The 22,747-nt window shown below is 54.9% G+C and overlaps 6 protein-coding genes across 6 annotated transcripts; 4 read left to right on the top strand and 2 right to left on the bottom strand.

Moving 5' to 3' along the window:
- Nucleotides 1-3,242: 3,242 nt before the first annotated feature.
- GLOTRDRAFT_131161 (uncharacterized protein) lies at nucleotides 3,243-5,973 on the top strand (the record flags this gene model as incomplete). Its single annotated transcript, XM_007869917.1, has 4 exons — nucleotides 3,243-3,599; nucleotides 3,658-4,750; nucleotides 4,799-4,971; nucleotides 5,023-5,973. 4 exons carry the CDS (start codon nucleotides 3,243-3,245, stop codon nucleotides 5,971-5,973), a joined length of 2,574 nt encoding a protein of 857 aa, XP_007868108.1.
- A 3,814-nt stretch (nucleotides 5,974-9,787) lies between these two features.
- On the bottom strand, nucleotides 9,788-11,791 carry GLOTRDRAFT_131160 (uncharacterized protein; the record flags this gene model as incomplete). The annotated part of the gene is made up of 4 exons (XM_007869916.1): nucleotides 9,788-10,381; nucleotides 10,448-10,620; nucleotides 10,685-11,668; nucleotides 11,761-11,791. 4 exons carry the CDS (start codon nucleotides 11,789-11,791, stop codon nucleotides 9,788-9,790), a joined length of 1,782 nt encoding a protein of 593 aa, XP_007868107.1.
- A 1,642-nt stretch (nucleotides 11,792-13,433) lies between these two features.
- GLOTRDRAFT_131159 (uncharacterized protein) lies at nucleotides 13,434-15,560 on the top strand (the record flags this gene model as incomplete). The annotated part of the gene is made up of 3 exons (XM_007869915.1): nucleotides 13,434-13,838; nucleotides 13,894-13,953; nucleotides 14,004-15,560. The coding sequence occupies 3 exons, from the start codon at nucleotides 13,434-13,436 to the stop codon at nucleotides 15,558-15,560; spliced, it is 2,022 nt and encodes a 673-aa protein (XP_007868106.1).
- Nucleotides 15,561-17,180: 1,620 nt separating this feature from the next.
- Nucleotides 17,181-17,490, bottom strand: GLOTRDRAFT_22655 (uncharacterized protein; the record flags this gene model as incomplete). The annotated part of the gene is made up of 2 exons (XM_007869496.1): nucleotides 17,181-17,261; nucleotides 17,326-17,490. Coding segments are annotated over 2 exons (246 nt in total), but the record flags the coding sequence as incomplete, so codon positions are not given.
- A 701-nt stretch (nucleotides 17,491-18,191) lies between these two features.
- GLOTRDRAFT_139906 (uncharacterized protein) lies at nucleotides 18,192-21,193 on the top strand. Its single transcript, XM_007869914.1, has 5 exons — nucleotides 18,192-18,285; nucleotides 18,469-18,702; nucleotides 18,756-19,845; nucleotides 19,903-20,075; nucleotides 20,126-21,193. Exons 1-5 carry the CDS (start codon nucleotides 18,247-18,249, stop codon nucleotides 20,981-20,983), a joined length of 2,394 nt encoding a protein of 797 aa, XP_007868105.1. The 5' UTR covers nucleotides 18,192-18,246; the 3' UTR covers nucleotides 20,984-21,193.
- Nucleotides 21,194-21,561: 368 nt separating this feature from the next.
- On the top strand, nucleotides 21,562-22,688 carry GLOTRDRAFT_131156 (uncharacterized protein; the record flags this gene model as incomplete). Its single annotated transcript, XM_007869913.1, has 4 exons — nucleotides 21,562-21,966; nucleotides 22,021-22,080; nucleotides 22,131-22,175; nucleotides 22,263-22,688. Coding segments are annotated over 4 exons (936 nt in total), but the record flags the coding sequence as incomplete, so codon positions are not given.
- Between the last annotated feature and the right edge of the window lie 59 nt (nucleotides 22,689-22,747).

Here is a 22,747-nt window from a genome sequence, read left to right as displayed (position 1 = left end):
CGAGACTGTATGATAGAGTACCGGTCAAAAACGAACGAACGTTATATTCGGCCACAGCCACAGCCACCCTTACGCGTGACTGCGGCTTGTCTCTTCCTGCTCCAAACCTACTCTGCTCTCCACGAAGGTCCTCGTCCTCGTCATTGGGGAGTCAGTGTGCCACCGCGAAAGGACAGGTAAAGGAACCGTTCATCGAGCGCCCACCCTACTGCCACCCTGATTACACTTAATGCTTGTAACATGCTATGTATTGTACACGGTCCGTGATACCTCGAATATATTGCTCAGGCTGCTCCGACGCTCGGAGCAGTCGTGTACTCGTATTCCCTGGCCTGCTTGCGCCTACTGTGGAGCAGAAGAGTTTGATGAAGTGTAGTCTACAATGCAAAATATAACTCCCACGACTTCTCGGCACAAAAGGTTCTCACGGGGTACAACGTTCGGCATATTTTGCGCGTAAGGACTCAATAAGGACTCGACCTTCGTACCTCAGGACTCGTAATATCTAGTTAGTCGCCGTTCGACTCAAAGACGAGCACTACGACTACGTATGCAGCGCTCGCGAGGGGCACTCTAAGCTTTGACTGCACCGGCCGCCCTGGTGTCGTCCTTCCGTGATTTCGGCAGGACCGCTCGATAAGCGGTTGTCGTCGCTGGGTAGTCCAGCCGACTCGCCGTCCGCCGTTGCATTCTTTCTGACTGTGCTTTCGCTGACCCGTACGTGTCGAGGCAAGTACGTCCCAGCGTGCCACTCCTGCTTCACGAGGCCCGTGCCGCCATCCCTCCTCTCTGACCCGTGCCTGATGTGGTGTCACGCTTATCTTCGCGCGGCCTCCCTCTTCCCAAACCTGCTCCTCGAAAACTGCAGTACATGGCAGTCGGGACTCAAAAATCTATCTGGCAGCAATACGGTCCGGAGGCAGATGACTATGGATTGGGACGGCGATGTCGATGGCAGCCTCGCTCCCTCGTCGATCGCGTATTATCAGAGTGCATGGAGAAGCTGCCAGAGACATATTCGATGCGCTGCATGTCTTTCTTCGACCTATGGCATCCTCCGTGTATACCCAGGTCCTGCTCTCCGTTACGGTTCGCTCAGCTCAGCTTCCTTTGGAGATACGTTACTTTGAATTTGACATCGTCTTGGCCCCTCGGTACCACATCGTACGTCTGATGTTTCTGTGTCTCAGTGCCCCAAAGACGCAACAAAGTTCCTCTTCGTTGTCTATCTCAACTGAACAGCGGGTCCATTACTGATTTCCCTGCCGATCGACACGGGATGTCAGTCGTTGTCTCTGCGGCAAGCCTAGGCGTCTGGGTGCCAACAGGGCTACCAACTCGTCGGCCGACTCAAGGAGGGGTACTACGCTGCGGCAGAGCTCGACAGGCTACTTGGCCTACCGCGTTCGTCATCTTGGGCGTGCCTTCGTCCGCACCGACCGCCCTCGCCTCGTCCGGTCTCTCTGCGTTGGGCATGACCACTCGCATGGGCGGTTGTACGCCTCTCGCTAGATAGGTCCAAGCTCAACCGAACTCGTCGCCTACTAGTATCTCCTTCTGACCGGGCTTTTACTGCGCCATCCGCACTTATGTCTCATGCTAGTGAGTACATCCAAGTGTCCAGCTCCCGTCCAGCATACTTCAACATTCTCCGTGCCTAGTGACTTCTTTCTGGCCGCGTTCTCTCCCTTTCCACCCCCCTCCTCTGTCGTCATGCTCGTCTGTCATCCGCTCGGTCTTCGGGAACTACTGCGCGCAGTACGTGTGCTGTGGACTAGGACACGACGGCCACAGCCACGGCTGCCTCACCTGCTCTCTGTTGGGAGCCATCAGCGCTTTTGCGCGACGGACGGATATGATATAACTTCGGTGCGCTGTTTCTTTCCACATTCTCCATGGCTCCAAGTGCCCCGGGGCCATCCGCCCCTCACGTGAATATGGGTTTAATCTTGTCTCCTCCTGGTCTGCGAGTCCTGTGCACACATCAAGGTTCCCGCTTCATCCGCATGGAGGATCTGTTATAGATCTTCCTACCCATCTATGTAGACCGGGCGTCCCTCCGGTAGCGTGAGCGAATCGGCAGCCGAGTCAAACAGGAGTCCTACGCTACGTCGATCACCGGTCTGGTCCTCCTGGGTACCTAGATGGCAACACCAGAAGAGGAAGACGATATGTGAGAGCCGGTGAAAGGGTACCATAGATTTAGAATGTCAGCGTATGCGAATAAGTGAGACACAATGTATACAGCAATTTTGAAAATTTCAGTCGATGCATGTTTGCATGGTTTTCTCTGCCGATGGCGTATGCATGTCAATTTGCGCTTGCGCTCCTAGATAGCAACTTTGTTTAGCGTGCGAGAGTGCCCGTGCAACTGCCGAGGGTGAGTCAAACTTCACTGAGAAATGTCTGACTAAGATACATAGCATCGACGAGAGTAGATTGAGTTGAAGCAACAGGACTAACAGACACAAACGGAGAGCCAGAAATAAAAACAATAAATCAGAAGCGAGGAGTAATATAGAAGAAGGGGCAACGCAAAGCGATAACACGTCCGACATATAATCTACCGGTGTGACCTAGCATGGACGGATGGCGGGATGCACTAAGGCATGACCTACACTGCGATGTGTGGTTCAGAGTACTGTATGCAACGTCAAGAGCGTGCTTCAGAATATTAATGCGTGGCTGAGTTGGCACCTTTGCCGCTAGAACTGCAGCACGGCGTGTACTTGTCCCGAGTAGATTATCGCGTCGTGTCATTTCCAACATTATCTTCTAGCCTGGCCGTCTCAGTACGTCGGAGCCATTTATGTCGGATTCCTCGACGGGGGGATCGTTTCTGTCATTGTAAGGCTTGCGCTTAGGGCGCAAGGGTCTGCGGGGAAGTTGTGGCGGAAACGGCTGAAGTGCAGCATCGTTGGAAGGAGTTGCGGAAGTGCCCGTGCATCCATTGGTCGAGCATTAAGTGCGGGTGTCTCCTCCACATGCTTTGCGCTCGTGTGACAGCACGAGCATCACGCGTAGCGTGACGTGACATTGCATCCGACTGAGGCTCAATTTGGCAACTCGTTTGTATTCGCTTACCATTACCTTCATCGATACTGCCACATTGCACAAACACAGAATTCAACTGGAGCCAAACAAGACCACAAGTAACCAAACTATGCCTGTATTTGAACATGGTTCTACGCGGCTTCGCCACGTACGTCGTTTGACATTCACCTGCCCCCGAGACTCATGAAATGCCTGCCCGGGTTGCCCGCTCCGCTCCTCCTCGCAATGGTAATGGGAATGGCTTGGAATATTCTCGATCTCGATCTCACCTCTCTAATAACGATCGTGTGGATCTCTACCACCAATTTTCCTCCAAAAAGCCTAAACAGACTGTCCACCGTCAGGTTGCAGGCGCGGAAGCTGCTAAGTTGGTCCATGGACCAGTGGATATTGATTCCTTTCTGGAAATCGACTGCTTCCCTGGGATGAAGGTTTGCGGCGTGAAGAACGAGAGAGTGGTCAATATTACCGACTTGCTACGCCAAGTCGACCCGACAATTATTGGAGCCAACAAACGGTCGGAACGACTGATGTATTCACCTCTGGTAAGCTGTGATTTTCCTCAAAGTGACACTGATGAACTCACCAGTCTTGGCGGTGAAGGCGAAGGCTCTGAATGAAATCGCCAAGAAGGCCGTTACAGGCCGTCCCTTGCCTGTAAAGTTCGACGTTTGTGGAGACCTACGGCCGGCAGAGGAGATTGGCGGTTTCCGAACTACACCCGACCTATCCATCCAACCACGGAGAAAAAGTAAGAACCACGGTTCCTCGAGCGACTACTGGGCTCGCGGATTGGGCATAATAGAGGTGAAAGCCACGGAGCAAGAGGATCCGTGGTACCAGAGGGTGTCGACAAGCGCGGGAGAACATGAATTCACCGAGGTGCAGTTGAAGACGTGGAATCAGATCCAGGAATATGCCGTCATGGCGTACCGTGCCGTCTCCCGCTGCTTCCTCCTCGGCATGGGCTTCTTTGGGGATGTCGTCCGTTTCTTCCGATGGGACAGGTCGTCCATCATCGTCTCTGATCCCGTACACTATAAAGTCGACCCTGCTCCGTTGATCACGTTCGTCGTCGGCCTCGCCAAGTTTGCCAATAGCGGGATCGACAGGACGGCGCATACGAGTCTCGGTACCAAGGCTGAGCTTGCGCTCGTTCACAGCTGCTACGACGAGGCGGTGCATCTTGGGATCCTGTCGGAGTATACGCCACATCGCGACGGAGACACCTTAGATGGCGAGAGTACCCGAATCGTAGTGGAATCCCCCCAGAAGCCAGGACTGTATGAAACTTTCCTGGCCATCGGACGACCGATGTTTTATAGCAGGTCCGTCCGTGGACGCGGAACTCGAGTTTGGCTGGCAAAGAGAGCCAGGCGGTGCGAGGACGGTTTTGTTGTCATCAAGGACACGTGGCGAAATGAGAGCCGTTGGACGGAAGGGGAGATTTATGGGTCGATATACAAGGGGGCGGAGTCTGTTTTTGGCGTGGCCCGCTTCTACCACGACTTTGACGTCCCAGATCCCGTTTCGAAGGAAATGCCCTGCTGTACCGCTGCTGCAAGGCTGAACGAGGAAGGGACGGACCTCACCGAGCGCATCCATCATCGTTGCGTCTTGTTATCGGTCGGTATTCCGCTCGATCGCTTCAAATCGACAAAGCAGCTGCTACACGCTATTCGAGACGCCGTGGAGGGTGAGTGGCACTGAAATCGGACTTCATCCCTGCTAACTAGCTGTTCAGGGCACAGGAACATGTGTTCCAACGGTGTTCTGCACCGTGATATCAGCCCCCATAACATCATGATCAGTGTATATCCGGAAAGGGAAATGGGCGCCCGAGGATTCCTCATAGACCCCGAATTAGCGGTAGTGGACACCATGCCTGACCTGGCAACGGAACTACACTATCTGACGGTACGTTGGCTGAATGATTGTTATGTGCCTTTAATGACGAGCCTTACTAAGGGCACGCCACCGTTCATGGCTATTGATCGCTGGGTTGACGATGAAGCGGACCATGAAGAATGGCATGATTTAGAGTCGTTCTTCTGGGTCTTAGTCTTTGTTGTTATCCGCCACACTCCGTGCTACATCACCCAGAAGCGGGTTGACAAGCCAGCTGTCGAGTTTCTCCCTTCTCTATACGACACGTACCCATCCGATCGCAACAAGAAGACCTTCCTTACTGACGATGCGCCTAACCTTACTGTTGTCAATAATCCTCCGTTGACTGCTTGCATCAAGAAGCTTGCTTCCATTGTTTACTCCCACTATTATCCCGCTCAAGTCAAGCAGGACCTCCTTCCCGGGAAACTGAACCAACTCACCCACGCCAAGGTCATCGCCACGCTCGATGAGTTTTTGAAATCCGCTGAATGGCCATCCGAGGTTGACGATGCAGCCGTGCCTTTTGAGCAACTAGAGCGACACAGTGTTCAGCAGAAGCAAGAGGTCGCAGCAGCTTTAAATGCTGCGCGCCTCAAAGCGGAGTCTGGCAGAAGCTCAAGGATCTCCCGGACTTCCAAGTCAGCCCAAGTGGCCAAGCAAGGGCAACAGGATCGTCGCACGAACCAGTTGAAGCCGAATGCAAGGAACGCGTCGGCTGGACCTGCTGCCCGGGGTATTAAGCATATATCAGCAGCACCGCCTCCCAAAGCTCCACAGCATGTCGCCTGGCATTTAGCGACTGCACACAGGACGCGCAAGAGGAAGGGATCGTCGGTCGAGAAAGAACCTGCCGATGAAGAGTCGGCGCTAAAACGCTCGCGGCACACGGCCGCAGTGGCAACGAGGACGCCCGTCGCGAAAAACACGCGGAGTGCTGCTCGTCGGAATCACGCCGTGTCATCGTATCAAGGGACTACTCGGATTGTGACGCGTTCGCAGACGCGCCGCGCTCAACAACGCTCAGGCTGAGACCACATTGCATATCTGGCCGACGTCTCTTGTCTGCCTCTGCTGTTCATTCCTTCTCCACGATACCCCTGTGTACATAGCTTTATCCAAGAATCTGTTTCATCCGGCTCTGACCTCTTCGCTTATTGTATTATACCTCGTGTAGTAATTCCTAACGACGAGACTTCAAAAGGCGCCAGCCATATGCCAGCTCATCCCCAGCGCAAGGATATTTCGATTCTCTATTGGTTCTTGTCGTTCCATCTACTATTGACTACTTGGGGTGCGGTGGGTGTTACTTCCGTTCCGAATCCAAACCTTGTGGGTGTAATGGGCCAGCATAACCGAACGTCGGTTACTATGCTCCCCTTCTCCACCAACTTAAACGACTGTCGAGACCATCCTCTCAGGCTCCTTTAGACGACCTATAGCAGCTTGTCCTGACAATCCATCCCTGTATCTTCAGTCTCGTCTCTGCAGCATCCATCAAAGATCCATCCTTTGACAGCCAACACGATGACGGTGATGCAAGCCTCATATGACATACAGTATATTGTCAACCTCTCTTCACTTTCGCAATATATCCTGACTCAGATCGCACCCGCCAGCACCCATACTTTCCTAGGGGACATCAGCTTTCCGAGCCGATGGGCTTACTGAGGCAGAGACACAATGACTGCACTCAAGACGGGCCTTGTAACCACAGTATGCCCCGAGGAAACAAACACCAGGATTGCGGCCGCGGTCCGAGGCCCAGTAAATCACAAAGCTCTCGCTGGACGAGAAGACCGCAATACGGGTACGAGCGCATTCAAAAAGAACTGGGCATGCCAGGGCCGTTACCCACCTGCAAAACCTGCAAACCTACTTTCAGACAGCGACATCGAGGCATCAACGCGCTCACCCCGTCCTTCTCACGACTTGCGTGTTCGGCAACCCCACCCCTTCGGACCAGCGTAAATATACCACGAACGGCCTGATATTGCTGAACGCCCAAGTGGAACGACGAATTACACGGTATAGGCCCAAATCTCCACAAACAGGGACACCCGGACGTCCATGAATAGGACAACTTCCCGACTATTGGCACTCTGCCCCCGCCCCTCGGAAGTGGATAGGTCCGGCCAACGCTTGAGGGCACCGATCGACGAGGTGCCCTAAATACTCACAGAGGTGCACGTTCAGGGCTGCGAGGCGCAAGAAAACGGGATGGGGTAGCCAGTAGCACCGCGAGTCATCTACACAACTGCGGGTCAGCTGCAATATCGTCTGCCGGGACTAGCGACACGAGATCCGGTCCACGAAAGCGAGCAAGAATTCAAGAATCGATCGCCGTACCTGCTTCCGCCGTGAGAAGATGCACTTGATCACTTCATCGTTGGGTGTGTGCGTGTGCCATATGACTCCAGAGCCACAGAAGGACGAGAGGGTCCAAGGCAGGCGAGATACAGGTCGCGTCAAGCGGGCCGCGCAACGCAAACGACCCGCTCTCGGGCACCGTAGAGTCAGGATCCGGTACATGATGAGAGCCGCCACGGTCTCGAGGGGCTAGGTATGTAGATACATTCCTCTACGGAACACCTGCTTCACGGAGTCGTCGCCAACCCATCGCCCGGTACTCCACAATGGACTCGCCGTCGCCAGATACCAAAGCTGGAACATTTGAGGCGAGCCCGGAATACACAGATGGATGAAAGAGCTAGCCATTGCGACATAAGCATCGTGCTGGCGAAGATCATGTACGCCATGGCGGTCTGAGCCTCCGAATACTGAGAGCCACAGTGGGTAGCGACACCAACGGAGATCGCACTTCCGCTCGTGCATCCGCGACAATATCTACGAGCACCAGGTATTCACGAGAAGCAGATACGCCGCCGGGTGCACATGCAGTGATAAAACATCCAGGATTGAGAACCGCCGTGCGAGTCTTTGGTCAAGCGCTGTAGACGTCGGACGAGGCGCTGAACGACCCGATCCTCCACCCACAGCGCAGAGACCCACGCGGACGTCTCGGAGAAGCACAGTCACCTCTAATATAATGGGGTGAGGGATGCGCCCGGCCGTGGACCCGAGCAGCGAGGGGCTGGGGAGCAACATTCCCTCACGCTGTGGCAAAAGCACCATCGTTCGTTGCTGGCTTTACGGTAGAGGTACCTGTGCTGCTGCGGATCAAGTGATGCCGCGACGAAGGTGACGTTTTCTTACATGTCTCCCAGCTTCTGAGGTGGAGCGCAGCGGTATGCGGCGCGAGGGGGAGGGGGGGAGTATTCCTTTGTACCAGTACGTCTTGGTCTGCAACGTCCTGATATTGTCAGTCAACGTTTCCACTGTATCAAGTATACCTGCCGTCGGGCGGGTACGAAACGCACTCGTGGAAGTGCTTACACCTTGCGAAACAGATTCGCAACGTTGTGGATTGCTGCCTGCAACCGGAAGGCGAAGAGGACCACGCGGGTTCGGCCGAGCAAGACGAGTTGATGTCGATACCGGCGGAGAATGCCAAGGAAAAGGGAGAAAACCAAAGAAGGACCCAATACCTGACGTCCTGAAAGAACTGACGTGCTCATCAGCGCCTAGAATGCGTTGCGAGGCATCGCCATCGCAGCGAGAAAGCAATCGGTATCCAGAGGAGAACTGGTTCAGCGACAATGGTATGCTGGGTTGCGCCTCGAATGAGGACCGCGCACAGGCATGCAATGCAGCATCCGAATCATCGTCAGCGCTCAATCATCGCTGTCCGGTCCAAGTACTAGTCCAGTCGACGTCCATGAGTTGTCGGTGAGTATCGGTTGCATGTCCGTTCCGGCATTCCCCGGCCTGCATCTCCCCTGGTTGACACGATGTCCAAGCTTGCAAGTGCTGCTGTTGAAGTCGTATATCGATTCGACAGTCACAAAGGATGCGTTTCGAACCGAGGACATTTGAAACATGGATCTGACTTTCGCTTATCTCTGCTTCGGAGTCACACCACGCGTCCTAGTAAAATCCTCATGAATCATTGCGGCCACTTTCGAGCACCTGTGAACGCAGTTGTCTCTATAGCTGATGAAATGTCCACTGACGACCCGGGTGTAACCTGGAACCAGCTCGCAGTCTTGACAGCTCATGAAGCGCGGCTACCCGTGCTGGTATTGCTTTGGCCTCGTTCGCGACGAGCCTGCCTATTTTGACCTCGCTCTCCCTTGAGAAATCTCTGGACACTCCCCCTCCTCCCTGCAGACTTTGGGTACTTTCCTACTGGACCGTCAAACAGGATAGTCGTTGTCATGCAAAGATATGTCGTACCTGTCAATCAAGCACACCCAATCACCTGGCTTTACGTCGTCCATCGCCGCTTTGTTCTCCTTCGTGATCTGCTCCTTGTCCTTTATATCTAAAATACTCTTATCCGCTATCATGGTCATGGACCCTCCGCATTGCATATCTCAAGCCGCTGGCAGAACTCGAATGCGTCTCTTGTTGAAATCAAGGGTCGTACCTGTCGTATGCTTACTGGATCGCTTGCTCAACGGCATCCTGCTCCTTCTACAATTTGTGCTTGGGTGGATGCGCTCACGCCCATGTCATCCGCTCCTGGTGGTAAATCTCCTGCCACAATATCACTTGCAGTTTGACTTCCCTGGACGATTTTATCCAACACGCCGGTCTCGCCTAATCAATCGCTTTGAATCATCAATTTAGCTGTTATCTCTCAGTCTGGTCAAGGCTCATGGCCGTCTTCTGAACACATTTCTTTCCGACGGTATACATACCCAGATTAGTCGATCGAAATGCGAACAATCTTTCGGTTACAGAGAAAGTGTCGAGTACAGGATAAATAGATCTCAGTCCGCTACTATGCTGTACGGCCACGCGTTCGTCGCGTCCCACCCGTCTTCGACTTCGCCTTCACACCTTTTCTCGCAGGAGCTGGGCGTGCGCGCTTCAGTGGCGGCGCGTTCGCTGCCTCGACCCTCGCTTTGCGCTTCGTTGCTGGCCGCTTGGGCACCCCGGCAGCGTGTAGGTATGCCTTCGCGACGATGGAAGCGTCCCCCTCGGGCCACCCCTCCGCGTCTAGAGCCTTGTTAATCGCATCCAAGAACGCCTCGTGTGTTATTGCACCCATCTCTCTCGGCTGCTTACCCTGATCCAGACTGCCCCAGTACTGCTGCTCTACGAGCTTCGCCAGGGCCGTCATGCACTTCGTCAGTGGCTCATGTTCGTCAACAGTGATGTAGCGGACGTGCTTCCAGACAAACCGCCGGGAGGGCTGGACTTCGTCCTTCTCCAGCGTGCAAGGCCACCGGTACTCATGGATGACTAAGCGGCCCTCAGCGGCGAGGACGTAGACGAGCAGCCAGTAGAAGGACTCGACGTCGTGCCAGGGCTCGTGCGGGCCCCCGCTCGTCACTTCGGGCTGGCGGTCGATTGACATGAACATTGGCGTGCCCTGTAAAGCGTGGTGAGTCAGTATTAGCTATTTCACCGTCGGGGACATGGAGCTCGTTATACTCACGCAGACGTTGAGCACGTCTTGGTCGTAACCGGGCTCGCCCTGTATGACTGCGTACTCGGGATCTATGAGGAACCCTTTCGCACCGCCCTCTTGTTTCGGGTACAAGCTTATCAAGATGTTGTGTAGGCTGATGTCACGGTGAAGCACGCCCCTTTCCCACATGTTCTTGTGGCCTGCGGGAGGAGTCAACAGTCGTCAACCGTCTGCAATCTAGTCAAGAGATCTGCAGATGCTCACCGATGATGGCATCCCGGACTGCTTCTAGTAGCTGCCGCGTCGACGTGAATCGGCTCAGCGGAATGCCGACGGAAGCAAGGATGCAGCGATGGAGCGTCCTCTCATCGTACTTGTCCCTCTTCAGCTTCTCGTTGAGCGCTTCGCCCTGAGTTACAATCACTTCCCCGCTGTTGACGTCCTCCACATCGAAGTAGTGGTACAGACGCGCAACCCCGAAGACGCGCTTATCCTTCCCGTATATCCGACGATATATATCACCTTCGCACCAGCGCGTGCTGTCGCGCCAGCTGTCCTTGATGATCACGTACTTGCGGTAAGAGGGGAGACTCGCCAGCCATACGCGCGAACCACATCCGATCAAACGTGTGTTCGCCGCCATCGCAGGTCCCAGCGTGGTAAAGTCTTCCCACCCACGCCGATATGGCTTCGGAGTCCGGATCTTCCTTGACGTGCCCAGCCAGCGGGCATCCTTCTTGGGGTCTCCACACTCAGGGTACACCAGAAGTTTCTTCGCGAGCTGGTACTGCCTCTCTGCCCTTGCGAGCTCCAGGCTACTGGTAATCTTTGTGCTGGAGGTATCATCGAATCCGTATCCATCGTCGTACACGCCGAAGCAGGTCAGAAACTCGATCAGCGGCGCAGGGTCCTCCTTGTATTTGAAAGAGTCAGATACTATTACCGTAGACCGGTCCCACCGGAAGAAACGGGCGTTGTCGCCGAATACGCAGAGAGCGACGAGGAAGCGGCGTGCGCGGTAGTGCATCACCTCGGCTGCGTGCTCGTGGACCTTGTTCCATTGAGCTACGTTCCGGAAGTCACCTGGATCTCGATCGTCGTAGGCGTCGACCTCAATGAAGCTATTCCCCTCTTGCCATATCGTGAGCGGTCCATCCGAGTCTTGGATTGTGATTGCAGGCCTCGTACGAGTCCAGCTCAGACCGGGTTTTTCATCAGGTATGACCTCGAATCGTAGCGGTTTGAAATCTGCATCGGTGACATCGCGTGAAATGGCGTTGAGTGCTTTGACCTATTTACTTCGTTGTGGATGGATGCAGCAGAGTATACGCCAGACTTACGAGAAGTCTGACCAGCGGTTCTGCTGTCCATTCGTGCCTGGATGTTCCTGGCCTGGCTCGTCTCAAGAGAGTTTTGGATCGGTCTATGGTTTTCTGAGCCGGAGGTTTGTACTCCGAGTCAGTGGAACAAATGTCTTGTAGGAAAGCATCTGTGGACACCGGACCATACAGAGATCTGCGAGCTTCCTCGCCTGCGCCCGAATACATTGTTAAATGCTCAACTAAAACGTGGTATGTGGTTCGGGTGAGCGAAGTGCATCATGCTAGACTGTAAGATAGAGAAAGGGGGGAAGGCGTGCCGCCAGCAGGTGTATTTGGCTATGGATGACATGGGCGTAGGGAAAAACAACCACTCACGAATTTATCAGGTGGGTTGCCTGTTCAAACAGAATGAACGTGAGAGCGTCTATCCTGGCGTTAAGAGCAGGGGCGAACAATGGTCAACAGCGCCACTGCGCCACTGCGCTTGATGAGCCACACGGGATTTTCCGCCTACGATACCCCCATTGTCCGTGAAGCGCTTCAGCTCACGCGTTTCCGTGTTCATGCACCTGTGCTGAATGTGCACCAACGTAGAGGTATCGTTCAATCCCGTTTCCGGTAAACGATGTTTGAGAATCAAATTACCAGCGGCTTTGACGAGAGTCGACTGAACATGGAATCTCACTCCTTACCGTAGGCGTGTGGATTGCGAAGTTTACTGTGACGGAAACCCTTGCGAACTGGCATGGCGGGACGCTCGTTGTCTTTGTCTAGGCTTCAGCCAATGAACACGTATCCCAGGCACCGCTCTGGAATCCTAACCCCTGGCTCCAGCGTCTGTGGCTGAAGGGCACCGCTTATTCTCTCCTGACTGAGACTTTACTCCACGTTTTCTTTACATGATGGCTGAATTTCCAGGAAATATATGTCTTGGAAGGAGAAGTACAAAGAGGTTTCTTTCGTACGACACGTCGTGGCCTTGTTACCGGCGTCTAAATTTCGAGGTGAAACTTGAAGGGGCATTTTGGAAGAAAGGTGGGATGGCTGCGATAATCATAATCTCTATAGAGACTTGCGATCGGTCGCGGTATAGGACAATGAGACTAATGAGCAATGCCTCATAGCCTCCTTTGACCCTACAAAGGCCGTTCATTGAAAATCGCCGAGAATGCGGCCCGGACAAGATGATGGTCGATAACTCACAGCATGTAACAATCAACGCCTTTCACAGTCAGTGCGAAAACGAAGCTCGAGGATCCTGTGTACCTTCCAAATACTCTGACAATGGATTGTCAGAGTGCTTGGCAAAGTGGAAAATTACCCAGCGGCGCAGGTACTGGAGATGGCCACATCATGATTATAGACGCCTATCTTCTGGACCCTGAGCGGAAGTAACCCCAATATGCATGCTCGCCCTTAGCCAACTATCGATATCACTCGCTTAGCATCACTTCCCAAATGAAGAAGAAAGAACAATGGCATAGCTGACCAACGATGCCACACAATCAGAACCAGCCCCATTACAATGCATATCACGTGCACCAACGCGTCCTGTTTAAATTCAGACTCCATGAGCCACACAAGTTCGATTTCAACCACATCCCCGTCCACTGAGTCGTGCCGACAGCCTTCCGCCTCGCCCACTCTCCTCAACTACAGGCCCCCAGCGTTCCCGACGTCCGTGGCACTTCATGCTCCAACCACTGTTCAACAAGACAAACAGAGACTACGTGCCTTTACCCGAATCTCCCGTCTCCAACAAATTTCGACCTCCATCGGACAGGCATAAGGAGAACGACGGGAAGGGTTGTCATGCCTCGCGCATTTCTGAAGATGATTCCGACGCACCCGAGCCATTCTTCGCTCCCCAGGGCGAGAGCATCAAGTATTTCGCGAAAACGCGTCCTGCCCCGCTCCTGAGGGAGCTGCCGTCCCTCAAGAAGCTAGATTTTCATACTGACCTGTTTTTCCCCCTCTCTCCGGCGAAACACGTGCTGCTGAAGTCCAGGCTTCTTGAATTCAACAGGAAGGTGGCGAGAGTCCTGTTCCGGACCTGGATCGTTAGCGTTCTCGAGAAGAAGGGGATGGGATATAGAGTACGTGCTCGTGCCATACTCCTGCCACCGAGGCCTATACCTTTCGTCTTTCCAGGAGTGGCGTATATACGTCCAGTGCCACAAGGCTCTGACGGCCCGCAGTGACATAAACAAAGTACGTCGTTCGCCACTTCACTACATCGAGCTCTACTGACGATCGGAAAGGACAATCTCCCGCGAAAGAGCCTGGAGAAGTTCCGGCTAATGGGCGTGGAGCCCGAGGATTTCAACGATGAAGCCTGGATGCCAGGCGCCTTCGAAGCTCCTACCCAGATCTCGAAACTGACGTTTGAAGAGCGGAAGGAGCGGCTGGTCCGCAAGTTAGTCGCTGCCTTCCTAGTCGGTGTCGAGAAGCGGGCTGAGGAGCGCGAGCGCCTGGCAGAGCAGACTCGCGTACAGCAGCAAGAGGAAGGCTTTGAAGGGGACGGGGAAGAGTCTGTGATTGGCGAGGGGGGCGACGTCGTCGCAGGTAATGCTGAAAATGATGCAGCGGAAGGCGAAGACGACAGTGAGGTCCAGAGCACAGACAAAACCGTCGGTAGCGACGATCCCATCGATGCTCCGGAGGCCGTGGAAGATGCCGCAGAGAAGCCCTGTTGCCCCAACGACTCTTCTGAGGAGCCACCGACTGTCTCCCTCGAAGAGGGCAATGCCGCCCGTTCCCCTGCCGTGGCTACGTCGCCTGCTCGAAGCGCGCCGTTCCGCGAGCTTGGCAACCTTTCGCCTTTGAAGCCAGCGGACGACGTCCTCGCGCGTTCTGCCGAGGAGATTGGCGTGCTGACCACGGAAAACGCGGAAGGCCCGGCGCAAGACACTTCAGCGACGACGACCGCGATCCTGAAATGGGCGCCTTTCTCGACGCCTCCCCGACAGACGTCACCCAGTCTGCATGTAAAGGTGGAACCTTCCGAACAGGAGGTTCCGCTGCCAGCACACCATATGCATCTTCCCTTACAAGACAACACATATACTGAGCAGGGAGCAGAGCACCTGCAACCGGCGGCAGCCCGAGGGCCACCGGCGGATTCCTTCGCCTGCCTCGCCATCGGGATGGGGCGAGCCCCGCGCGACGACTTCGAGCGCGAAGTCTACACCGAAGGCCTCGCGTGCGCGTACGCGCAGATCCTCGCCCGGGAGAACCTGGAATACGACTTCGCCAACCAGGGAATGGAGCTCCCGCACATCGAGGACGACGACATGCTCAAGCCGCGCATGGGTAACGTGTGGGCGTTGGAGCACGACGCCTACCAGACGGTGTACGCGAACGCGTTTGCCGAGGTCCTCGCGCAGGAGGCGCTCGAGGAGGAGGCGGAGGATTCGGACGAGGATGAGCGGCCGGTAGAGCGCATGGACCAGGACTGGAAGGTCCAGATTCGCCGCCCCCGACGCGCCGTCGAAGAGGTCGAGCTCGCCGATGGGTCGGCCATGGACATCTCGTTCCATGGGCCGGTAGACCCTATGGAGTGCGAGGTGACCGAGGGTCCCGCTGACATGCCTGTGACGATTCTCGCGGGACTTGCCCACGTCGACGAGGAGCCGATGGACGTCGACTTTCCCGACGAAGCCGGCGACATCGACATCCACGACGCGTCGATGATGTCGATGGCCCCTTTTGACTTCGCCCAGCCTGCCCATCCCTTACAGGACATACTCGGCGCGTTTGGCAACATCAGCCTCTGGTCAAAAGACGCCATCGAAGTGGACGCGCACCTTGACTGTTAAGTCTCCGCGATGCGAGGATCGTCGAGGTTGTAAGACATGAGATGGACGTGCTTATGTTACGCGCTCCTGCCCCTGGCTTGTTCTTTGATGTTCTGTGCTTAATCTTCATGTTATATCGGGTATATAGGTTGTTGGGCATGTTTCTCTCCAGGTCGTATTTCAAGTTATATGATGGTTTAACTTCTCAGAGTGTATATATCAGTGTCGGTAGTATGTATCTCAAACACCAATGGAACGTACTTCGTTTGCATTCTCCGAGAAGACCTTGAGAGGACTTGTGTGGGACGTATATGGACAACGGGGTATTCTCGTGTTCAGTGGACGCCCTGACAAGTCCGGAACCCTTATCGGCTCTGTATGAAGTCCGGTTAAATTTCCACTGCGTGCGAGCAATGTTAGGCGCGTCATGGGAGGAATCGCTGCTATACGTTTGTTCATCCTCTACACACCCGTGTTTTTTATATAGGAGACCAGAACCACGTGCTGGGAGCGTGCACCGCGCTTTGCAAGAGATGGGAACCAGCCACATGGCCCCGCGAAGACTATTGGAATATCGAAAAGCGATCGATGGGCTTCGCGTGGCCCTGGGGTGCATCGTGTGCTCGATCGTATAAATCAAATGCGAAGAATCTGGCCGGCGTCGTACGAGCTGGACTATCAGATTATGAATGAGCGCCGACACTCGCCAGGTACCGTCGCTCCGTCGTGAATGTCAGGACAACACTGTACACGTCATTGTGAGCACTGTGTGGATTTGAGGCGACGAACAGCGGGGCGACAAGAGCGACAGGCGGTTCAGCACGTCGCAGGTCCGAATGGATGAGTGAGGCGATATCGTGACGAATTTCGCGTCAAAGGGACGAACGATTAGACGGTAAAGGAGGTACAGGACGAGACTCGCCTTGCACCGTCGGATGTTCTGAGATAGTGGTGTTAGTGCGCTGGCACAGCACACACTCACAAATTCCACCGCTCCGGGGACCGAATTCGACGAGCATCCAAGGAAGGCAATTGCGTTAAACGAGTTGGAAACCAACTCAGCCTAGGGAAGAGAATTTGAGCATAGACGCCCGATCAAGAGTGAAGGTACGCACATCACATCATGGATCATTCGTGAAAGTCTGCATTCTGGTCTGGGCGGTATGGCATGAGAAATTTTCACCTCAAAGGAGCAGAAGTTAGTTCGCGAATGAGGAATAGTCCGTATGGAGGGTACTTCCATGGCATCGTCGATCCGTCGTGCGGGCCGTGACGATATTGCAGATCTCTGTGAATTTGAGGCAACGATCCGCATGGTCTGTGGGAGGTGTTATGTGCCGACCCGGGGCTGCGAACGCTGCTCTTATACGTCCTGGAGTGGGATAATCGGGCACGATTGAGGATGGTGAGCGGTGCAGATTACATTGACGGTGCAACAGGGTGCGATACGATATGATACATTTGGGCTCCAAAGGGCTGGAAGGTTAGATGATTGATACAATGAAGTCCGTGCGCACTTGCCAGGCACCGTCAGTCTACTGCTACCTCGCAGCGCAATGAACCGCACTCACAAGTCTGTAATGCTGTCCACCAGTGAAGAGAGACGTCAATGAATGGTCAAGATGACGCTCCCTCAGGCGAGGGCGGCGGGGGCTCCTTGAGCGGGTTCTCCTCCCTCGCCTGCGCCAAAAGCTCCCCCAATCCAGGGTCTTTCACGGTCTTCTAATTACCCCAACACATCAACATTTCCCTCCCTTCGACGGAACGCGTAGATACTGAAACGAACCTGCACGCACTCCCGATAGCTTGCCCAAATCTTCCCGCAGCTGGCCTCGTATTCCTCCGCCTTACGCCGTGAGTGCGTCTGGCGCTCCTCTGACGGCGCGGTGGCGGACGATACGGCGGGCTCGAGGTGGCCCTCGAACCACGCGTTGAAGCAGGCGTCGTATCGTATTCAGGCGTGCATTCTGGCGAGAGACTCTGTGCCTGTTTAGACTAGCTGTAGGATAGAGTACTGGTCAAAAGCAAAGGAATGTTATATTCGGCTACAGCCACAGCCACCCTTACGCGTAGCTGCGGCCTGTCTCTTCCTGTTACTGTTTCCCGCTCGCCACGATGGTCCTTGTCCTCGTCGTTGGGTACCTGCACATCCTTCACCGCGTGCACGACCAGCCTGCGAAATTCAAGAAGCTGCTCGTCCCAGTAAAATCCAACAAATCTTGTGCAAGGGCAATGTCTGCGACAAGGACACGTACGGGTGACTCAAGGCCGTCGCTGCAGACGTGGACGTCTTGTACGGGGACTAGGACGATGTGCGCACTCGCGCTGGTGGCTGCGCCTGGTAAAATTGATGAAGAAACGTAGAGCGCGGCGCTGGCGCTGTCCATCACGGTGAGCCACTCGCGATCCAAGCTTGAGTGGACAACGTTTTGGATCCAGCTGGGAAAGGCCTGAAGCCTGGAGTCGGTTCCTTCACCTGCTCAATGCCGCGAGATGCATCAATTCGTATGAACAAACAATTGTTGGTCAGACGAGCATTGGCCAGCAGCGTCACGCATGCGTGACAGGCGCACGTGAAGTAACGCGACTGTGACGCTGTCTCAGATGGATGCCAAATATAGCACAAAGCCTTTATGTCTAGCACCGACAACACGACAACAGACGAGGGCCCTACCTTCGACGACGGCCATAGCGTTTGAAGCACAAGATGAATTTAAACAGATGGAGGATACGGAGGGACGCCTTCGTACGTACGCTCCTCGAAAGTTACTGATGGACTGAGGATTTTGACGAGATGCACGCTGCAACCGCTCCTACCCCTCCGCGCGCCCGCCTTGGCCTGCGTTCCACCGTCGTTGGCCTAATTAAACGTGGCGCAAAATCTGTTTCTGCACTCGCTCATGCACACCGTCTGAACTCCTTTGTCCAGTTCGGCACCGTCAAGGAATCCCATTCAAACCATCGTATCCTGGCTGGCACTGAGGCTACCGAGCACCTCTATGGACCGGTCGATGTCTACGAGTTTCTGGATGACTCGTTTCCGGAATTCGACGTCTCGGTTCGTTCGACGGTCTTCAAAGAATTCAAGAAACGCTTGCGGGAAGTGAAACCAAGTGTGAAGCCTTCTGGAGGACCATCGGAGAAGGCCATGTACGCGAGTATTGTGAATATATCATGCTATTCTACACCTTCTGTAATTATACTGATATCTCCAAGGTTGATGCTCTCAACTACATATGTGAGAACGCCGTCAAGAACGAGCCTCTCCCCCTCCAGTTCCACGTCTCGGCCAACGAACGCAAGCAAGAATCCAAAGGCGGGTACCGAATCGCGCCGGACATCGCCGTCCTCCCTTCCTCCTCAACGGACACTTACTGGGCGCGCTCGCTCGGCTTCATCGAAGTTAAAGCGACCGAGAACGAAGACCCCTTCCGGCGGTACAGGCCCGACCTCAAAAATACCCCCACGATGAACCAGGCCGAGGTCGACTCCTGGAACCAGCTGCAGGAGTACGCGGTCGTGTCCTTCCGCGCCGCGCCGCGGTGCTTTCTCTTCGCAGTGGGCGTCTTCGGCAACGTCGCGCGCCTCTTCCGCTGGGACCGCTCCAGCATGCTCGTCTCCGGGCCCATCCGGTACAAGACGGACCCGACGCCGCTGATCGAGTTCCTCGTGGGGTTTGCGAGCCACGCGCGTAGCGGGATCGACGAGAGCGTGCGCATGCCCATCACCGGGCCCGCGGAGCGCAAGCTGGTGAAGGAGAAGTACCAGGAGGCGTTCACCTCGCGGCTGCTGCCCAAGTACGAGCCGCTGCACAAGGGATACAACGACCTCGTCGTGGACAGCACGTTCATCGATATACCCCACGCGGAGCCTGCTGACGGCGTCGCGGACCGCTTCGTCACCATCGGCCCCCCACTCTTCTGCGCCAACTCAATTTTCGGGCGCGGCACGCGCGTCTGGCTCGCACAAAAGCTTTGCGAGGACAGGGAGGAGGCGGGTTTCGTCGTGGTCAAGGACTACTGGCGCGATCGCGAGCGTTGGACTGAGGGTAATATCTATCGTGCGATATACGGCGCGTCGGGGCGCGCGTTCGGCGTCGCGCGGCTCTATCACGACTACGACGTCACGGCTGACCCGCGGGACCGGGTACACGTCGCCTCGGGCTGGATGGTCAATGAGAAGCTAGGAGAGGTGGTGTTCAAGGATCTCGTGCATCATCGATGTATTTTGTTGTCAGTGGGTATACCGCTGTGGCGGTTCAAGTCCACGCGCCAGCTGTTGCATGCTATACGAGATGCGCTTAAAGGTTTGTTCGGTGTGGATACGTGACATACTCGGAGCAGCTGATACTTCTTCCGCGTAGGACATCAGAATATGTGCAAAAACGGTGTTCTGCATCGCGATATCAGCGTAAATAACATTCTGATTAGCGCTGATCCGGGCGCAGAGAACGAAGCCGTAGGGTTTCTCATTGACCCTGAGCTGGCCTTCGCCGATGGGATGAAGGATAAGGATGGAGAATTGCGCAATCTAACGGTTCGTTTGTCGTATTCTGGCTCCCTTCACGTTGTAACCTGTTTTGCAAGGGAACATACCAATTCACGGCTGTCAAGCGTTTTCAAGAGTTAAACTGCGAGCACCTCACGTGGCACGATATCGAATCGTTCTTCTGGGTCCTGGTTTACGTCATCCTCAGGCATACCATCTGTGAAATTCTCCATGATGGCCTAAAGATCAAAGGGTATCAGTGTGTGCCAGCGGTGTTCACGGACGTCCCAGGGGACAGGCAATTATTTGTGACGGACAAGGTCCAGAGTCTGGAGGTAGAGAATAACACACCTCTTTCCCAGTGCATCCAGGAGTTTGCCTTACTGGTCGCCAGTCACTACCTTTCGCCTCATGTTCGAGAGAGGTATGCAGCCGATGAACTCAACCTCCTCACGCATCAGAGGGTCCTAGCTATTTTCGACAAGGCGCTGAACGCTGATGGCTGGCCCGCAGAGGAGGACGACGGACCAGTGCCTTTTACCATACTGGAGACCCATACGGTCAGGTCTAAACGTTCCATCGCCGAGAACATACACAACGCGGTCGCGGAGAACTCGAAGCAAAGAAAGCAAAATTCGACTGCCAGCAAGCGCACGCTTGCGAATGCATTCGGCCTTCGCGAGCGCCACCCTCCGCGGCGTTCCAAACGGATCCACATCGAGGATGCCAAAGAACCAGAACCTGCACCCGCTCCTGAGTCGGCGGATAAGGACGATATCAAGCCAAGTAAACGGCCTGGCCGGGGAGGCCTCAGCAAGGTGAAGTCAGAGCCAAAAGCGAAGAATATTGGGAAGGCGTCGAGTACGAGGATTACGCGCAGCAGAGCGAGCTGCAAGGGTAGTAAAGCTGCTGCTAGCCCGGGGGATCATAGGACGCGGTCGGGGAAGAGGTATTGATTTCTTCATTTCCTTGGACATGGGACCGTTTCCTTTTGTCTGCTCTAATCTGTAGCGCTAGTCTCTCTGGGCTGGCTATTCTTGGTAATACCGAGGCCTTCATTTCACTGTGGTATACCGTTTTTCACAATATTTTTGTTTGTAACTTATTCACGTGTATTTTATTCCACCATCCAACGCCTTTCCTATTGTCACATCATGGCATAGCGGCGAATGTCCACAAGGACGAACAACTGGTAAGAAGGCAATCGGAGCACGGGGATATTTAAGGAAGTTGAATGGAACCAATACTGTACATTCCTGCCAGCCCTCAGCCCACCATCGATATCGCTGGCTTAGCATCACTTCCCGAATGAGGAAGAAAGAGCAATGGCCTAGGGCCCCGGCTGACCAATGATGCCACAAAATCAGAACCATATCACGTGCGCCAACGCGTCCTGTTTAAATTCAGACACCACGAGCCACACAAGTTCGACTTCAACCACACCCCCATCCACTGAGTCGCGCGCGACAGCCTTCCGCCTCCCCCACCCTTTTCAACCACAAGCCCCCAGCTTTCCCGACGTTCGAGCCACTTCATGCCCCCGCCACTATCCAACAAGACCAACAGAGGCTACGTGCCTTTACCCGTTTGTCCCGCCTCCAGCAAATTTCGACCTCCATCGGACAGGCATAAGGAGAACGACGGGAAGGGTTGTCATGCCTCGCGTGTTTCTGAAGATGATTCCGACGCCCCCGAGCCATTCTTCGCTCCCCAGGGCGAGAGCGTCAAGTATTTCGCGAAAACGCGTCCTGCCCCGCTCCTGAGGGAGCTGCCGTCCCTCAAGAAGCTAGATTTTCATACTGACTTGTTTTTCCCCCTCTCTCCGGCAAAACACGTGCTGCTGAAGTCCAGGCTTCTTGAATTCAACAGAAAGGTGGCGAGAGTCCTGTTCCGGACCTGGATTGTTAGCGTTCTCGAAAAGAAGGGGATGGGATATAGAGTAAGTGCTCGTGCCCTACTCCTGCCACCGAGGCTCAACCTCTCATCTTTCCAGGAGTGGCGTATATACGTCCAGTGCCACAAGGCTTTGACGGCCTGCAGTGACATAAACAAAGTATGTCGTACGCCACTGGACTACATCGAGCTCTACTGACGATCGGAAAGAACAATCTCCCGCCCAAGAGCCTGGAGAAGTTCCGGCTAATGGGCGTCGAGCCCGAGGATTTTAATGACGAAGCCTGGATGCCAGGCGCCTTCGAGGCTCCTACCCTGATCTCGAAACTGATGTTTGAATAGCGGAAGGAGCGGCTGGTCCGCAAGTTAGTCGCCGCTTTCCTGGTCGGTGTCGAGAAGCAGGCTGAGGAGCGCGAGCGCCTGGCGGACTGCGAAGAAGTCGTAGTTGATGCTGAAGATGATACAGCGGACGGCGACGGTGAGGTGCAGATCGCAGATAAAGCCATCGGTAACGACGATCCCATCGATGCCCCGGAGGCCCTCGAAGATGCCACAGAGAAACCCGGCCGCCCCGATGAGTTTTCTGAGGAACCACCGACTGTCTCCCTCGAAGAGGGCAATGCCGCCCGTTCCCCTGCCGTGGCTACGGGAGGCTCCCTCCCATCTTCACCGTCGCCTGCCCGAAGCTCGCCGTTCCGCGAGCTTGGCAACCTTTCGCCTTTGAAGCCAGTGGACGACGTCCTCGCGCGTTCTGCCGAGGAGATTGGCGTGCTGACCACAGAGGATGCGGAAGGCCCGGCGCAAGACACTTCAGCGACGCCGACCGT

Source organism: Gloeophyllum trabeum, assembly GCF_000344685.1.
Source record: "Gloeophyllum trabeum ATCC 11539 unplaced genomic scaffold GLOTRscaffold_00010, whole genome shotgun sequence".
In the NCBI taxonomy this organism is placed as follows: Eukaryota; Fungi; Basidiomycota; class Agaricomycetes; order Gloeophyllales; family Gloeophyllaceae; genus Gloeophyllum; species Gloeophyllum trabeum.
The sequence above is the reverse complement of the archived record's forward strand: the minus strand, read 5'-3'. Positions and strand labels throughout refer to the sequence as shown.

Excerpts from the sequence above, each read along its gene's own strand:
- GLOTRDRAFT_139906 (XM_007869914.1), top strand. The coding sequence starts at position 18,247 with ATGAATTTAAACAGATGGAGGATACGGAGGGACGCCTTC. Across the intron at positions 19,846-19,902 it reads TATACGAGATGCGCTTAAAG|GACATCAGAATATGTGCAAA; the intron begins GTTTGTTCGGTG and ends TCTTCCGCGTAG. Across the intron at positions 20,076-20,125 it reads GAGAATTGCGCAATCTAACG|GGAACATACCAATTCACGGC; the intron begins GTTCGTTTGTCG and ends CTGTTTTGCAAG.